The 19,272-nt window shown below is 37.6% G+C and overlaps 1 protein-coding gene across 2 annotated transcripts; it reads left to right on the forward strand.

Annotated features, from left to right (window-relative positions):
- The first annotated feature begins 1,152 nt into the window (after nucleotides 1-1,152).
- On the forward strand, nucleotides 1,153-18,522 carry tcea2 (transcription elongation factor A (SII), 2). 2 transcript variants are annotated; one of them, XM_044352484.1, is made up of 10 exons: nucleotides 1,153-1,392; nucleotides 10,068-10,130; nucleotides 10,846-10,951; nucleotides 11,687-11,789; nucleotides 12,032-12,210; nucleotides 12,837-12,893; nucleotides 15,431-15,585; nucleotides 15,720-15,866; nucleotides 15,972-16,043; nucleotides 18,159-18,522. In XM_044352484.1, exons 1-10 carry the CDS (start codon nucleotides 1,324-1,326, stop codon nucleotides 18,165-18,167), a joined length of 960 nt encoding a protein of 319 aa, XP_044208419.1. In that variant the 5' UTR covers nucleotides 1,153-1,323; the 3' UTR covers nucleotides 18,168-18,522. The 2 variants fall into 2 exon arrangements, with proteins under 2 accessions (XP_044208419.1, XP_044208417.1); XM_044352482.1 differs by having other exon boundaries at nucleotides 1,154-1,392; nucleotides 12,029-12,210.
- Nucleotides 18,523-19,272: the final 750 nt, after the last annotated feature.

A 19,272-nucleotide genomic window follows, 5' to 3' on the forward strand; every position in this document is an offset into this window, starting at 1 on the left:
CAGTACTTAACATATACTAATGTAACAACACTGACATCTAGAGGGAGGACACAGTGAGTACAAGCAGGCTGTTAATTTAGTTGATGAAAAAAGGTCTTTCATAATGAATCTAAATGACATCTTCCTCCAGGAGAAATGGACTTCACAATAGGTTAACAAAACATTTCCAGTCAGTGAAGTCATTTCTGAAGAACTGGCTTGTGTTCGTTTCCCGACAAAAGGTGTAAAAAAAAAAAAAAATTCTTTCAATTATTGCTTAAATTTCTCTCTGGCATCACACTGATGTACTGTAGCTCTATGTTGACTCTTAAAGTCTGAGTCCTCCATTACTGCTAATATAGAACAATAGGGCTGTTTTTTTTTTTTTTTTTTTTTTTTGTCTTGGTTATGCAAAGAGATAAAGCTTGTCAGTGTGGGCCAGATGTGGATAAATGGATGAAGTTAAAGTTAGAAAGGTTCATTTGTATATCCAAGTAGTGTGAAACTAACAAGGCACAAGACAAAACATAAAACAGGTGCATCAACAAACTGAAAGAAAAGATGTGTATGTTCATATAAAGTGCACATTGCAGAGTGAAATGATAAAATAATACATAAAGGAGATCAGTTTTGCAGGATTTGGGACTTTTTCTTTGATTGTCGTTAACCTTTGCAGACACATGAAGTCCTCACAAGATTTTAATCAGGTTTTACAGGAGTAGACAAACCCGCTGAGTGACACGGGAACAGAAATCTGGATCCCAGCTTGAGCTTTTCATCGCAAGCAGCTCAGCTGTTTTGATTCATTGGCTTTCAGTTTGTTTCTGAGATGGAAAATCACCAGCAGCTACCAGTAAAATACTGTTCTTTCTCAAAAACCCTAACAAGCCGAAGCATGTTTTAAAGATGTGGAGACAAGGATGTTCGAGCCCCCAGTATGATAAACATTAAAAAACAGACTTCAAAATTATTAAGTTCAATGCTTTTTGACTCCTATCAGAAATTTATTCCACACATGTCCAGCTGTGGAGGATATTCAAATAGTTGGAAGTGGGAGAGAAAAAAAACTCTCTGAGTCCTCTTAAAAAGTTTGGATAAGTTGCTCCAGGCTGAATTTGGACCGATCCAAAAAAAAGAAAAAAAGAAAACTACAACTCCCAGCGTCCCACAGTGTCACACAACAACAAACGAGAGGGAGGCAGCAGCTGGGAGAGAAGGAGACAGACTGCGTAAAGAGAAGGGAAGAGAGAGAGAGAGAGACGCGGGGACAGTTTTTCACGCACATCAATGGAGGTTTTCTCCGCAGCAGAGGAGGAGATCTGACGGAGAGAAAATCCGTTCAAAATGGCTAAAAACCAGGAAGTGGAGCGCATCGCCAAAAAACTGGATAAAATGGTGCACAAGAAGAACACGGTGAGTCCAAAAAAAAAAAAAAAAAAAAAAAAAAAACACACACACACAGTTGCTGCATCCGCACAAAAACACGCGATCAGGTGATGAGCTTTACCTTTAACTGCTGAGAGAGGGAAAATTCTGGAAAACACGGCGAGTGTGTTTAACTCTGCTGCTCACCGCTCTGTGGAGGATTTCTGGATATCTGCAGATAATCTGATACATAACAAGACCGCAGCTGATGATTTAGAAGATTTTTGGAAATAGTTTTAGTATAAATCAGAGCAGCGATTGGTCCAAAAGCCGCCAATTAAATCACTCGCACCTTGAATCAATTATCTTGTCAACTATAAACTCAGTTTATTAAGTGTTACTCCAGAGGTTATTAAATTTTTATGGTGGTTATATTTAGACTGAAGCTAAAATGCACAAAATATCATAAAATATAGTTGTCACACATTAAAATATGGTTAGTGGAGTATGAGCTACTTAATACATTTTTAAAGTATGTCCAGGATTGTTAAATATAGTTTTACTATGATAATGGAGACCAAAGATCAAGCAATATATACATGATTAAAGAACATGTTGAAACTTTTAAAAAAATATGTCCAATAACAAGAGAAACCTTTTGGATAGTTCCCTTCATTAGCTGAAACACTTGTTGATCTTCATCCATGTACAATTAAATAATAATGTGCGATGTGAAGTTTTTACAATGACACTTAAAAAACTGGTCAACATTTAACGATTTTATTTATTATTTTAAATACATAGTAAAAAAAAAAAAGAAGAAGAAGAAGAAAGAATGAAAGAAAGAAAAGAAAAACAAACTCCAGATATAAAAATGAAAACTAAACCAATTCTGCTCCAAACTGAGCTGAAGGAAAATTTAATTACGATTTAATTTCAGTTTTTTTTTCTTCTTATTTGACTGAATCATAAATGGTTGATTTATGATTAGCTGTCAACACATCAACTTTAAAGATGTTATGGACACAAAACATTTCTGAATCCTATACTGCAAACAGACAAAACCACTGAAAAAACAAAAGCTGAATTAAAATAATTTAGACTAAATTAAAGCTGATATATGAACGTAAAATCCCATTTGAACCTGAAGCCATGACAAACTAACAGCTTGTCTATACAGGACACATTTCTGCTGTGTTTTTCAGACATTTTAATCTACTGCGCGTCTGACAGAGCAGATAGCTTTTATTTTAATCAGTACAGCTGTGATCCAAAACATAATATTTGACTTTGTACTGTGCTTTAACACATATGGAAGACTGAAGCAAGCCCCCAGGGACAGCGCTGGGCTGTGAGGCGTAGCGGCCACGCTCAATATCGCAACTTCCAAGAGCATCACGTGACGCACACTGGCCCAGAAAGCATTTTTCCCCACAATCATTAGAAAAGAAGCGGCTTTCAAATGGCGAATATATTTTAAAAACATTTTCAAGTCACATCAGCATTCATGATGGCAAAATTTCATATGAACTCCAGGATTTCAGTTCTATCCACTTTTAACAATCTGTATTTGGTGACGTAAGCTACCTGTTGTATATAAATCTGCATTCAGCCATTTTGACCACTAGGGGCAGAAAGACAAACAGCAAAAAAGCCCTAAAAAATAATCTTATCAAGTGCTTATGCCAGTTCATGGTTTCTGTGTCCATTACGCGGACGGCTGTGGACTGACGTGTGGACATCCAGGCACGCATGCGCTTCTTTTTTTTTTACATACTACAATCAAGGGTCTGTCCATGCAGATGCATTCCACAGTAGAAATCAAGGTAGCGACCTCAGGACAGCGAGAGGAAGAGCTCCTTTGTTTGTTGTATTTGGCAGAACAAAAAGAAAAAGTCGAACAAAGAAAATTGTTTGTGCAATGGACATGAAAACTATGAGTTTGCCTGTAGGTAGCAAAAAAAATGTCCAGTTTACACACCCAGCAGACACAGGGCCACATTGTCTTACCACTGGAATGGTGTTTGTGTCCATCTGATGAATACAATTCCTGATATTACCTCTCCTTTTTAACTCTGGTTCGGTTTTCATCAACTCTTGAGAAAAATCTGGCTTTTTAGCTACTAGATGTTCCACTGCTTCACCGGCTACCTGCTACTTTGTTTGTGTGTGGTTTGGTGTGGCACAGGTAGAGTACGCTCTAAGGGTTTTCTTGAAAGTTCTGTTTTTTGGGTTTTGGTTTAGGTTGATGAGAGCCTTTAGAAGAACTGAGACTTGAGACTTTGACTTGGAAAATGAGGACTTGCGACTTACTTTTGACTTGAAAGCCCAAAGACTCGACTTGACTTGAGACATGAAGGTAAAAAGCTGAGGAGACTTGACTTGGTGACCAATGAATATTGAAAAATATCCTTTTCTTTTTTGTAAAATATTTAATATAGTATTATTAATATGTTTTCACTTGTCTATTGCACTAATTAGACTATATAAATAACAGTTTTTTCATGCCACCAACCCTGTTTTAAACAAGAAGACAAAGTGTGCGGCCGCCTACTGCGGGAGGAATTTTTGATTAAAAATAAATATCTAAAAAATACTTTGTGTAAGCTGCTACAGCTTAGCTGCTGAAAAGACGTAAAATGACTGTAACATACCTGTCACCTATGTGTAATGGTTCATGTGTCTGATAAACACAGCCAGGACGCTGCACTTCAGAGCCAATCTAACTATTAAAACTATTTAGTGCAATCTGCCGGGAAGTACTTGGCAAAAATGGAATATAATATAATAAGTATAATAAGTATGTTTTAATTAGTGTATAATCACCTGAAAATAAGAATTGTTGTTACTTTAGAATGAGCCCTTTATATCTACATAGGCAGCAGGTCCTCTTCCACGGAGCTCGCCTTGTTGCCCCGCCATGTTTCTACAGTAGCCCAGAACAGACAAACCAAACACTGACTCTAATGAGGGCCTTTTGCATTTTTCACAAGTTGAGGGGGGGGGATGTGCAACCTCATTGCTAGATGCCATTAAATCCTACTCACTGGTCCTTTTAAGTTGAATACAGCACAGTATGTCTGTGTGTGGACTCTAGTTACAATTAGCCTTTCAGAACATCAGATTTATTCTCACAACTTTTTTTTTTTGTCCTTTTATGGCGTAGCCTGTGTGCCCATCTGTATGAACTGATCTTCATAATATCAATATTAATAATAAATCATCCGAGTCAGAGTCTGATGTTAATCTAAATTCTTCTAGAATCTTTATCCGTCTGACATTTAAAATGAAAGCCATGTGTTGTGTCATTGGTTCAGTTGCACGCATTCAGCACCGCTATCATCACAGGCAGCCCTCTGCATTACACTGTAAAACATATGTGAGTGAGAACTGCCTTAAAATTGAACTGAACTAGGTTTAATGTTAAACATGGTGAGTCAATTGAACTAAAAAACAAAAAAAAAAAAAATAAAATTAAGCTCAGTCAACAACTTTTTCTTCATATGTTTAAAGTAAATCAGTTTTAAGTACACTATGCTGTGTGATCATTATAGCTTATAGCACTGATCTATGTTGTAATGTGACCAAGCAGGGATGTGTTGAGATGAAAACTCTACATTATTCCCATTAAAAAAACTAAGAATTTGGTTTTATTCAGGCTGTTGTGCTATTTTAATGTACACACTAAGCCTTGATAGACCGAAAGACTTCATTTTTAGTCCTGCAAGACTTCAGACTTGACTTGGACTTGCCCTTTAACGACTTTAGACATGACTCAGACTTGGACCAAAAGACTCAATAACAGCTCTGGCCTTTAGACTCAGCCGTACAGTCTATATGCAGGCAAAACCAAAACAACAAGCAAAAGGAGGCTAAAAGCAGCCTGTCACTTTAACCATTTCCTACCGCAGATGTAGACCCAGTGGAAACTTTTGACAGTGAGTTGTGTGGTTAATAAAAAGTGACAGGCTACCTTACTTCTGTTGCTGTTAAGTGCATGTCTAGATACCGCTGGGGGTGAGTGAAAAAATGTGATTTGGGTGAACTTGCTCTTTAATGCTCTTCTATAGCCATAAGAAGGACAAAACACCTTTCAGCTTTTCAACATTTTTCATTAAATGTTTTTAAAAGTAAAACGTTCAACTTTATTAACTATATTTGAATATAAATACTATAAACTAAATCATCATGTAAGGTTTGATGATTATACTGTATGACTGCCGATGATGCTGTATAGGTGCATGTATGATGAATTAATGACACTGTGGGTACTAAAATCTCCACACCTGTTTCCTGTTTTGGATCTAGCCTTTGGATCTAATGCGATGGACTGTGAATTGTTCTTTCCTTGTCTTTTTCATTACCGGTTCAAAAGAAAGTGTTGACGTGTGAACAGTTAATTAAGAGTCTGTATCCTTTTATGGCTAGAAATAAGGCTTGTACATAAATCTCAGTCATTACACATGAATGTTTTAGTCTTGAACCCACAAAATTTTGTGCATTTGGCCGGGAGAGTTTTTCGCTGTCACTTTGGAGGAATTGAAACATTATTTCATTTGAAACAATGGTCTCTCAGCAACAGTTTGCACAGAGATATGTGGAAATGATTTGACTTGATTTGTTTTAAAAATTGCAGTGGAATTTTGGAACAGATACATCAATAATACAACACAGTTTGTTATTCTCCTCTCTCCTTTAACACCCTCCGCTCCTCTACTGCTTTTATTTCTGTCTGTCCACACTTCTCTTCCTCCCTCTTCTGTTTCACCTCTCACTCATTGGACCAGATCTACTTTCTGCTGTCTTTCCTTGTCTCCATTCGTCTTTTAGTCTTTATATCTATGCATGTCCTCTTGTCTCTGTGTTGCTTACATGGCAACACTGGAACACAACCTTTTTTTGCATGTTGGACTTCATTTGTCTTTCTTTCCCTTTTTGGCTTGACCGGCCACGGATCAGCCCTATAACCACGATTGTCCGTGAGTGAGTGAGGGCCTGAGTGAGTGATGAAGTTACACCATTGGTCGGCCACCAAGTGTTGGAGTTTCCCCATTGGCCGTTGCTCTTTCTGTGGTTCCTTCTCCGAGCTCTGACGCTCTCAGCTCCAGTGTTACATGCAGCGAAGTCGGCTAAACTCATAGATATATATATATATATAAAATGTATTCATTTATTTAAAGTGCAAAATTTTAACTTGAAGATATATATCTATGGCTAAACTCCTGTTGAAACAGACGCGGACCAGCATCTCTATGGTCTCCTCCTCTACTGTCCAGTGTGATGGACTCTTCAGCTGACGGCACTGTCAGCTGAAGGAGGAGAAACACTGGATTTGGATTTTATAATTGAACTTATGACAGAATGCAAGCTTTTTATTTCTCTGATGTTTTCAAAAAAACATTAAAACACAAGTCTTGCAGGTAAAACATGCGACTCATGTAGCTGTTATATCAGTTTAGTGTGGGGCGGCTGCACTGCAGGTGTGCTTGATTCGACTGTAACTGTAGTAACTGGGTGGAAATAAGCCTCCTGAAATTGCAAAATGCTGTCAAAACTTTCATTTACTATTTCATCGACCGAGAAAGAAGCAGAAAAAAGTTGCATAGAGGCATGAGGGAGAGCGCAGAGTTAAAGCACCATAAATAACCATCATTCTGGCAAAACTCTCAATACAGAGTGAAAAATGAGACATCCGCTGAGTGAAATGCATGGGGAGTTAACAGATCATAAAAAATAGTTTTATAATTAGAATTAAAATAAGTTCTCTTTCAAATCAAACATCCCTTGATATGAGTGGAAAGTAATGTTCTGGCAACTGCATTTATACTGTTTTTTGGGGGGGGTTTTTGACTCAGACTTAACCATGTCATGCAATATGCTACTTCAGTACACTTTAACAACAAATATTACTTGGACCACTACAGAAAATTGCAACATTGAAGATTTAATGTTGAGTAATTCACATTATAGACACCACCACTGACTATTCCTGTAACAAATGACCAGCCATATTCTAGGTTTTGACCTAGTCTTATTCCTGTCCTTCCTGTCCTTTTGTTATGTCTCTCGGACTCTTGTACTCTTTATTTTTAACAGTGCATGGCTTCATTAAAGTGGCATTATGAAGGATTTTTTTCATTTAATATAAAGCTTCTCCAGCTGCTGCAAAGAGCATCCTATTCCATCTACTTCTGCTGCTGTTGGATTTGTTTAAATTGCTCAAATAAAATTCCTGGTTTCACATATGGACATGTTTTTGTCCTCGGGGACAAATTAAAAGCTGATCAGGAAGCGAGAATCTCCCGTACAACAGTTAGCAAGAGCTCCAACCAGAGAGAGCTGCACTCATTCATTTCTTTTGGCCCCTTCATTCTTGGTAACGTTTCAGGCAATAAAAAAATGCCTTCTTGACTATAAAAACAGATCCAGTTTCCCTTTGATTTGCAGAAAGAGTATAGTTGAGGCAGTCTTTCTATCAATCTTAGATTACAGTACAGTGGTAAAATCTATAGACATGCTGCTGCTTCCACTCTCAAGCCTCTAGATTCAGTTTATCTTTCTACCTTCATAGTCATTACTGGAGATTCCTATGACACTCACCACTGCATTCTGTATAACAAAGTTGGTTGGTCCTCTCTGGCACAGAGACGAGATAAACACTTGTATTTTGTCATCCATAAAGCCCTTATTGGACATTTACCATTCTATATAACATCTATGCTGGATTGGACCATAGTACCCTACTAAACTCGCTCTACTAACTCTCTTATGCTTCATGTCCCATGGGTTTAATCTGAACTTGGAAAATCTACTTTATGTGAACCAAACAAATTGAATTAATTTCAACACATCCTCAAGATTGACACTCTTGCTAACTGTCATGAAGTGGCTGTTGTATGTTCTTAGGATCCAGGACCAATAGGGCTCTAGTGCTATTTGCATAGTTGGATTATGTAGAGTCATGTGCAGTGTGTATTAGGGGTGTGCCCTGAATACAAATACATTATTTGGCAAAGCACAAATAGTGGGTTTTATATGAATATTTGTTTCATACAAATATTTTAAATATTATTTGTTTTTGGGAAGAAAAAAAAACATGTCAAATACCAGTTTGCAGGTCGATTACATCGTTATCTCAGTCTCTCTCCTCTGCTCCACTGTTACATCTATCAGGGGTAAGTCCCAGATGGACTCTCCATAACCTGTTGTTCCCCCTCTTCACAAAGTTAGGTTGTAAAAATAGGCAATAAGTGAAAAGTGCAAAACAAGAATTACCTTTGAAGTTCTTCTACATGTTACATGGTGTGCTGTCTCTGTGTTATGGGTGTATAAATAGGTAGAGGTCTGTCTGCAATTAGGCGATGAGTAAAGTTTTAGCTCAGTAATCAGCGCAGTCGTCTTTGATCTGGGAGACTCCAGTTCGAGACCTGGTGTGGGGACCTCCTTCGTAAGGTAGTATATTCACGAACACTTATTGTAACACTTTAATTTTCTAAAATTAAAAGCGTAATAAAAACAAAAACAGGATTTTTAAGCCCTTTCCAATTTTATTCCAATACAAATACAAATAATTTTGCTGCCTCAACAAATATCGATACAAATACTGGGCTCTCTGCACATCGCTAGTGTGTATATGGCTTAGCCAGAAGAGGCTGTACCCCCACGCTGGTCATGTTGTGATGTTGCAGTGGTGGTATCTGCAATAAAGCCAGTTCAACTGAAGATGAAGTCTCTGCATCTGATAATTGATATCTAAAGATATCATACTAACTCTGGACAAGTGAAGACTTTTATTTCAAACCACTTCAGTGTGCAATTGTTTTCACTGAGTATTTTCCTCTTTTGATATGTTTAATTCTGCATATTTTCTTTTTAACTCTGTATCTTGACATCATTGCAAATGAGGGAAACCTCAATGACTTTTGAGGCTTAAATAAAGGTTTGATTGAATGACTGAATAAATGATGTCCATTAAAACAAATCTGTCACCTTGTCCATTAAGTAAGAACAAATCTGAAACTTGTTATTGAAACAAGACTTCAACAAGTCTACAGCAAAGTTAGTGGCTCTGTGAGGCTGTACTTATAGGCACACTGGTGCTTCGAGATTAATGCTAATGTCAAAATGCTAACATGCTCACAATGACAATTCTAACATGCTGATGCTAAGCAAGGATAATGTTTACTATGTTCGCCATCTTAGTTTTGCATGTTAGCATGCTACCATTTAATAAGTATCACTGAACACAAAGTACAGCTGAGGATGTTGGGAATGTCATTAATCATGCAGGTATTTGGTCATGAAACAAAGTATTCACCATCACCAAAGTAATTAGGATTCACCCTCAGGGTACCATGAAAGTGTGTACCAAAGTACATGTTAGTCCATCCAATAGTTGTCAAGGCTTTTCTGTACATGCCAAAAATGTCACCCATGGGGGCACTAGAGGAAAAGTTGGGATCACAGAAGTTAGGGGGATTTATCCTTTGGGGACCATGCATGTCCAAACACAATTTCATGACAGTGCATCCAACAGCTGTTGAAATAGTCTGTCTGGACCAAAGTGGTAGACCTACCAACAGACCAACATTGCCATCCCTAGAGCCCTGCAGCTTCCATGCCTAATAAGATTAAAAGCACATTCAGGAGTCATCCTCCAGGTGACCTCAAATTTCCTCGGTAAGAAGATAATGTGAATGTTTTGTCTGTCTTTGTTTTTACAGGACGGTGCTCTTGACCTGCTGAGGGAGTTGAAGAACATCAAAATGTCTCTGGAGACTCTGCAGGTTGATAACTCTACCCTGCTGCTGCTGTCAGCACTTATACTTCTCAGTCTGTTAGAGTAATGCACAAATATACAGGAAGCCTAGAGCATAACAAGCCTCTGCATGGTCATTAAGATGTTTTTCTTTTGATGCAAAACATTTATTAATATTTAAGAAGCTTCTAAACCACACAAACATCTGTAGTTGTCATCTTCAAATGTCTGAGCCAACATCCAATATGTTGTCAGTGTTTCCATGCAAACAATATACCAGATACAGGCCCACATCCAAGTTAAGATACTGTGCAGACTAAGCTTTGTTTCTGCTTCATCTTTTATATCCCATGTTTGTGTATTCGTGTGTCTACATGTCAGTTAAAGTAGGATTTCTCTGCACAGGGCATGCAGATGCACGCACCACTCTGTATAGTTTATATCACTGGTGTGGCAACCACCTGAGTGTTTCTGCTTGTGCTTAAGACCAGAGACTCTAAATTCTGACTTCAAGATGTCTGTTTACACCTGCTATGAAAACAGGATATACATAGATGTAAAGGAATTATACAACTTTTATTTTCCCAACATGATGATAGTGCTTCTTCAGTACATGGGAACATTTAAACAGGATTAAGAGTGATTATATAACTACTAATACTACGTAATGTGTAAGAGTTCAGGTACGTTACCATGGTTTCTCATAAAGAAGGTACTTCATTTCACTCTCTGTCCCTCCCCAGTCCACCAGAGTTGGAATGTCGGTGAACGCTGTGAGGAAACAGAGCTCAGATGATGAAGTTCAGACTCTGGCCAAAGCTCTCATCAAGTCCTGGAAGAAACTGCTGGGTGTGTATGTGTATATATTGTACTTTTATCTTTGTAAGGACCAATTTTAGACTTTTAGATTGAAGACGTTTTGTCTGGTTAAGGTTATGCTGGTTGTTATGTGTAATAAGAGAATGTTTGGAATTGTTGCTTCATAGACGACAAGTTAAAAATTCATCAATTGCCAAAATTGTTGTTGACTTATCTTCTGTCAATAAATCGGCTTATCATTCCAGCACTTTCATGACTCAATAACATGATGTGCTTGATACAAATGAAACTGCATGCTGGATCGTATGGATTAGTATGAAATAATTGAGAACAAAAATTATGCATATTAAATTGATCTATTGATTCAACATGTAATGCAAATTGAGAAAAAAAATAAAAAGGAAGAAATAAGTCTTCAGAGCTTATCATCATCAATATTTGTCTCTTAACGCTGAATGCGATTAAGTGATTTTAGAAAATGTTACAGTATCATCTGGATACTTTTTCTTCGTAAATATCAGTATTATATCAGATCCCAAAATCTTCAACAAGTTTGTCTACAAATGTAAGAAATGCTTTGTGTCTACTGAATAATGTTCTCTGTACATTTAGTGCTAATATATATATGTATATATATATATATATATATGTGTGTATATGTGTGTGTGTGTGTGTGTGTGTGTGTGTGTGTGTGTGTGTATATATATATATATGTGTGTATATATACATTTGTGTGTGTTTGTTGTTTTGTGTCTCGTCCCACAGATGGTTCAGATGGGAAGTCAGAGGAAAAGGAAAAGAAGAAAAAGGAGGGCTCTCCCGTGAGGTCATCGTCCACCTCCAAGGACTCTTGCAGCAGCGAGAAAAGGTCTGTCGCACAGTAATGATGTCACTTTTCTTTACACCCACTTTTTCAGGATGAGGTTACCATTAAATACTGACTAATACACATGAAGTAAAAGTTAATTTTCCGTATCACAGTATCTTTAGTAACAGTGGAAAATAATCTAAAATTTTATTTTATTTTCCTTTAACCAGACTCATATCATGTTTTTGAAGCACTTCAAACCTTACAACTCGTTTCTCCTCATCATTTGTCTTCCTCAGCAGTAAGAAGTCTGGGGATCCCCCTACCACCCCGACCTCGCCCACCACACCCACCTCACCCACCTCACCCACCACGCCCACCCTCCCTCTTATGGTCACCTCCTTCCCCCCTGCCCCCGTCACCTCCGACAGTGTCCGGAACAAGTGTCGAGAGCTGCTGGTGGCCGCGCTGCAGACTGACGGTGAGATTTGACGTTTTTATTAACACAATCACAATGATTCTCCAGTAAATGAATGAAAGAAAATAGGACATTTGACAGCAATTTTTACACAAAGGATTTATATCAGATGTTATGTTTGAACAGAATTGTTTTGAAAAGCTGCTGCGGATATTTTTGGATTGAAGCTACTAAGGCTCATTCTTTTAGCATCTTTCACACCAATTATCATAAATTCTCATTTAAATTAAGAATGAATGTCCACAATCTTGTTGGGTATTGATTTGACACGAAAGAGGTGGATAAATTTGTCTGGATGATTTTATCAGTGTCAATTAACTCACTGCGTGTGATTGTGTCTTTATTCACAAATGCATGTTAGAGGAATAGTTTTGGGAAATATGCTTATTTGTTCTCTTGCTGAGTTAGATGACAAGCTCAATACCACTCATGTCTGTCTGTTTCCCTGTTTCTCCAGTCTTTATGCTAAACTAAGCTAACTGACTACCAGACAAACATGAGAGGAAAGCGGATAAGCCTATTTCCCCAAAGCCAGTCGGTTTCATTATGGTGTGGTTCATCTGGATTTTGATGGAAGTTCATTAATATATATCAAGCTGAACAAGAGAATATCTGTGTGTGTGTTGCAGATGATCACAAAACCATTGGAGTCAACTGCGAGCACCTTGCAGCACAAATCGAGGAGCATATCCTTTCATGTCATCAACATGAACATTTGCACTGAACTTTAACCACACGAGATACACATGAACGAACAGGATTTTACATCTGAGCCTGAGATTTCCTAAAATGTCACCATACAGAGGGTAAACTCTTGATCTAGAGTAGCAACATTACCTTACCATGTACCACCCTGTAGACAAACTTGAAGATCCTCTCCAGACATGTATTAAGACATATAAAAATACTCTACTTGGAACAATAATGTGTCTGATATGGAACTTCCACAAAAAAAGTATAATTACCTTGTTAAAATCCTTCAAATGGCATCTACCCCTACTACCTCATTAAAAATCCAGAATCTGTGGATATGAAAATATTGCTCTTTCCTTGTTCACTGTAAAGTCCATTCTGAGTATATATGCACTGGAGGCTTCAAGTTTCCACATCACACTTGTGTAAGCTGAATATTGGAACACGATTGTCTTCCAAACTATTTGTGATGTCACAAATCCTGCTCATAGGTCCGCCCCTTAAAATCAGATTTTCAATGAGCACAGAGAAACTTTCTACTTTTAGCAGATGAATGTGAAAACATCCTTCTAATATCAAACTCTGCACATAAATGATTCTGCACAGTGAAGCTCAAACATCCAACTGTAGCAGCAAGAGGAATTTTTATCCTATTTTTGTCCTACTAGTAGTAATGATCTAATGGCTAATGTTTTAAATGCCTGTATGAAAATAATTCAAACAAAGATAATGACAATTATTTAGCCTTTTGTCTTTTAACATTAAATGGTTATAAATAAACCCTTTTTTCATTGTGACATGGATTTTCCATGCCACATTAACACAGAAAACAAAGTGAAGAGGTGTATTGCATTTAAATGTTGTCCAGCAGAGAGCAGTGTAGACCTGCCAGTACTACATACAAAGCTTTCATGAGGAGGTGGAGGGGAGCTTTTATGCCTCCGCATCATGTTTTTGGGTTGTCCATCTCTCCTTCCCATTCTGGTGGACAGGAAACCTCAGGAATACCTCGAGAGAATTTCTTCAAATTTGGCACAAACATCCATTTGGACTCAAGGACGAACTCATTAGAATTTGATGGTCAAAGGTCACTGTGACCTCACAAAACACGTTTTTTGCCATAATTCAAGAATTCTTACGCTAATTATGATAAAGTTTCAAAAGTCTAATAGGATAAAATGATGAAGTGATGACATTTTATATCCAGAAGGTCAAAAGTCAACTTCACTGTGGCATCATAATGTTCTGCAAAAACACTTTTCTGGCCGTTATTCAACGCCATAACTCAGGAACAGGAGGGGAGATTGTGACCATATTTCACATTTGGTTGGATACTGAATTGGTGACACTAATCTTGGGTGTCCACCTTGAAAATGTGGAGATTGTATAGCTCTTCTCTTCTGCTGAGTTGTAGATGTGTGTGAAGCATCCACGTTTTAGAATTTGTAGCTTCTTTGCAGCAACATCCATATATGAATTGTCTACTGTCAGGGCTACAACTTTGTGTTCTATCAGAATCAGCTTTACTGGCCAAACATGTGAACACATACAAGGAAAATACACATTATACCTTTTATTAAATTCCTTCAAAGTCTTCATCACAAATATGAGTCTGGACAGACATGGATGTAAACTGCAACTTGACTGGTTGGCGGAAGCATACAACCACACAGCAATATTTCTAGTTCCTTTTTTGGGGATGTAAAAGTGCTATTCATGCCAAAAAGAAAAATGTTTTTCATTGTGACATGGAAAATTCAAATTGTCTTTTTACTTATGACACAGTAAATGCATACAGTAAAAATATATTCAAACATAATAATGTGTATTTCACTGTCTTTGTTTGATTGGTTTTTATTAGGCACTTAAAATCTTCCATAAATGTACACAGGATCCAGCTGCGTTAATTAATCTTAATGAATGATGCATTTAATTAGTTTGTCTGCACACATACACAGTTTTTATGTCTGTAGTTAGTGAGAGAGAGAGAAGGAGGAAACAGAGACAGCCTGTTGAACATCCGTTCCAGCCCGTCCTGCTCTCTGTGGTGTTTTACTTGAGCCAAATCCACGACATAGTAGTTCTCATTTACGCATGTTTATGTTTCTGTTGTCAGATAATGGAATGGGTATAAAATTTGATTGCGGCTCATAAGTATTGTGTTGACCATCAGTCATTACCAAGCTGCAGATAAAATCATTATTTAGTACAACCAAAGGGCATATAAATGTGCACAGTGCTGTTTTCTGTATGAATACAGCCTACAAGTAGTGTCATTGTCTCTCTATTTTTTGTCCATCCAACAGTTTAATTCTAATGCATAACGAGCATTATAGCCTCATTTGGCCACTAGTGTGTGTGTGTGTGTAGACATTAAATCCTCCTTTAAGCGTACCTCAAGATAAATATTCTTCCAAGATGAGAAGATATCCTCCATTTCCTGAAGTTTTTAGGCCAGAATGTATTCACAGTATGTATTTTTGCACATCAGTTGTGTGCGTTTTCGTCCTTGACTGCTCATCGCGCTCACAGATCTTCCGTGAGTTTAAATCGACAGATATGAAATATAAAAGCCGTCTGCGAAGCCGCATCTCCAACCTGAAGGATCAGAAGAATCCTGACCTACGGCGTAACGTCCTATGTGGAAACATCTCACCTCAACGCATTGCCTCCATGACTGCTGAGGTCAGTAATGCAGCCAGTTTGTGTAGTCAGTGGGCTGGTTGAGGGTTAAGACTTAGTGTTAAAGTTAAGGTTATGAGCATCATCATTGTACAGTATAAATGTGTCTTACTGTGTGTGTGTGTGTGTATGTACAGGAGATGGCGAGTGCAGAACTGAAGCTGATGAGAGAGGCTCTGACTAAAGAGTCCATCAGAGAGCATCAGCTGTCGAGGGTCGGAGGCACTGAGACAGACATGTTCATCTGCAGCAAGTGTCATGGAAAGAACTGCTCATACACACAGGTATGGACGTATGCACTGAAAGAACTGTGTTGTGATGAAGTGTAGATGCTTCCCTATGTTGTGTTTTTTGATCCTCTCTCTCTATCTGTGTATGTGTGTGTTTAGGTGCAAACTCGCAGTGCTGATGAGCCCATGACCACCTTTGTGTTGTGTAACGGCTGTGGCAACCGATGGAAGGTAAATAAACATTATTACTACCAAATAGTAGTACTAAATAGTCTTAATTAACAGCTTATTGTTTGATTTAAGACTAAACATACAGAAAAATGAATGAAAACATGTCAGCAAGACAACAAATGTTTAGAGACAATAAGTATACAGATGCACCATAATACATAGCAGTCCCTCTAATGTATAATGTAACAGTATATAACCAAAAAAAACAACATATGAATATATAAGTACCCAACCCCCCCCCCCCCCCTTTGTAAAACAAGAGAGAACCTGGAAAACCAACATATACAATAACAAACAAAAAGTTAAAAGTTATTTTTTTAAATAAAATATATACAGCAAAGGTTGCTGTCTGTTTGCAACCAAAATAAATACCAAATCTGTCATTGTTTATGAAAAATGTCCTTATCTCCCTTTGGGAAACACAGAATTGTATTGTGGGAAACATAGAAAAACACTAGTTGACACTAATTGCACGACGCCGGTTGCAAAAAGTAGATTCAGCAAACAGGGAAATTGCTAGATTTTTGTGTCAGTAACAAAGTTTCACCACAAGATGGCAGCAGAGACTGGATTCTGCTCAATACTCCTCCTCTATCATTCTCCTTACCTTGAGTTAGTGCCACCTCTGTTTTCCCTTTTATGCCTCCTCTCTTCCTCCATCCTGTTTCTTTTCTTTCTCAAATTGTTCTGCTTTACATCTTTATATTTGTATTGCTCTTACAATGCTTTCTTTCTTTGTCTTCTTCTCTTCCTCCCTCCCTCTCGTTTTCCTTGTCTTTTATTACACTTTCTTCAAATTTTTTTTTCCTTTCCCTCCTTCCCATCTTGTTTACATCTCCGACCTCCTTTGCTGCCCTTTTCACCCTCCTCCCTCCATCAAATCCCTCCCCTCTCCTCCTCCTTCCTCTCCATATTTACTCCTTCCCCTCTCTCCTTGTAGTCTTTCCGGTCCCTCCCTCCCTTATTTAGCTCCTGCCTCTCTAGGTCAAGGTGAAGCGACTCATTTGAGAAGCTGGTGGTTTGTGGGAAGTTTTTGTTTTTGCTTTTGTTGTATCAGCAGTTTGAGACTGTGCAGAGACTCTGAAACATGGTGGGAGGATCCAACATGTTAGTTATAAATACTAATAGCTTCATAACCTCCTTAACCCCAAGAACTCTTAAGCAGCATCATCTTTACAAACAAGAGCTGTTTTAAGTACCGAGAGCTATTTTTATATTGCATGTCAGAGCTCTAACCCCAAACCAAAGATCCCAAAACATGACAAACAGAATTACAGACATTTGTATAAAATGACAAGACATCAAGAATTCTTTATTAGATTGAAAAAAAAGCATTCAAAATCAGTCTTATTTGTGTTGTAGCTTTAATGAAGAGCTGAAAAAAAGCACAACACTGACACAGTGTAACTTGTAAAGTTATAGTGAACATGTTAGGAAACAGTTGTGGCCACCTGATGAATATGAATATGCAAGATGTTCACCTTTCTTCACTAAGTTTGTCCGTGTAATCACGTAGCTTGTTATGGGTTTTTAGAGCTTGTTTTGCTGGGAACTGCTTCCTGCTGCTGCTGGAAACAAGGCTGATGAGAGTGCTAATACCGAGCCATAACGTAAATGTGCTGTAAAACCAAAACTATGTGCTAAAAGAGGCAAAAAAAAAAACAGCTACAAAGTTGGTGATAACACTGTAAATGCTTCGAGCAACATCTTTCACATTTTGATTCATTATCCGTTTAAATGAAATGTATAAAAAAGATGGTTCATACATACGTATTCAGCTGCTTCGCCCAATCAAAGACTTTCTTGCTCTAGAAAATTAATAAAAATGGTGGCGAGACAAACATAGAAATGCGCCAACAATGGCACCAATGAACTTTGCTAGCAAGTAAACATGGATGTAAACGATCCAATTTTTTTTTTCTTAGTGGATTTGCAATTGTTTTATGAGGAAGGAAATGCATGTTAGCATTTTTTTTGAAGAATTGTCCAAAGGATGGTGCTGTGAATTGAGCTCTGAGTGAGTTTAGAGTTTTAATTGATCAATGTTCAAAGACGGACTTTAATCACAACCTTTCTCTTTCTTTCTTCCTTCCTTTCTGTTTTTCTTTCTTTCAGTTCTGTTGAAGAGGATGTGTGTGAATATTATTCCATCATGAAGCAGACTAACTAAAGTGAATTGAATTTGGATTAAAAAAAATGAATTTAGTTTTCTTTCTTTTGTATAATTTCTTTTTTATATATAAAACTTAAAGCTGTAATATATTTGGAGAAAAATATGCCAGTTCATGTTGTCTATTGGTTTAATTTGTTTTGTATGGAGCACTTAGAGTTAATTTCTTACGGTAGATGAAGCTTTATGCCAGATTGAAATCACATTTAGGCCTTGTGGAAACAGTGGATGTGCCTTTCTTTGCCATGTTGTGCTGCCACATATTTTGCCCTTAACATTTATAATAAAGTTGCTCTTGGATTAAGACGACATCACTGTAGTTTCTTTTTGGCTTTTTTGGTTTTAATAGTTGGAATATTTTAAGCATTTTAATATATTTTAACAAAATGTGGTAAATTTAGGCTAATTATATGGACAGATATTGGCTTATTTCAGATAAATCGGTGTCAGCAAATATGATGGCTAATTTCGAAAGTGTTGCTATTGCAGAGTTTGGCCACCAAGGAGCACCGACAGGTTCATTTTTCACTGTTAAATGTTAAACTTTCATTTATCATTACGTTTTTTTGCTAGTTTATTTATTTTTCTATACATGGGACGGAGGCCTTATCTCATAAATATGAGAAAAAATCCCATAGAAAAATACATTGGAATCATGAAATACTTAAAGGAACAGTGTGTAAGATTTAGTGGCATCTAGTGGTGAGGTTGCAGATTGCAACCAGCTGAATACCCCTCCACACACTCTCCCCTTCCAAGCGTGTAGGAGAACCTGCGGTTGCCAGGAAATTTGCAAAAAATGCAAAAGGCCCCCTCTAGAGCCAGTGTTTGGTTTGTCCATTCGGGGCTACTGTAGAAACACAGCGTGCTCCGTGGAAGAGGACCCGCTCCCTAGGTAGATATAAAGGGCTCATTCTAAGGTAACGAAAACACCACAAATCTTATTTTCAGGTGATTAAACACTAATGAAAACATACTTATGAATATTATATTCCTTTTCTGCCAGGTCTGCTCTGCTAGATATCGTTAAATTCTACACACTGCACCTTTAAGTCATAC

This window comes from Thunnus albacares, chromosome 5 (assembly GCF_914725855.1).
Source record: "Thunnus albacares chromosome 5, fThuAlb1.1, whole genome shotgun sequence".
NCBI classification, from domain to species: domain Eukaryota; kingdom Metazoa; phylum Chordata; class Actinopteri; order Scombriformes; family Scombridae; genus Thunnus; species Thunnus albacares.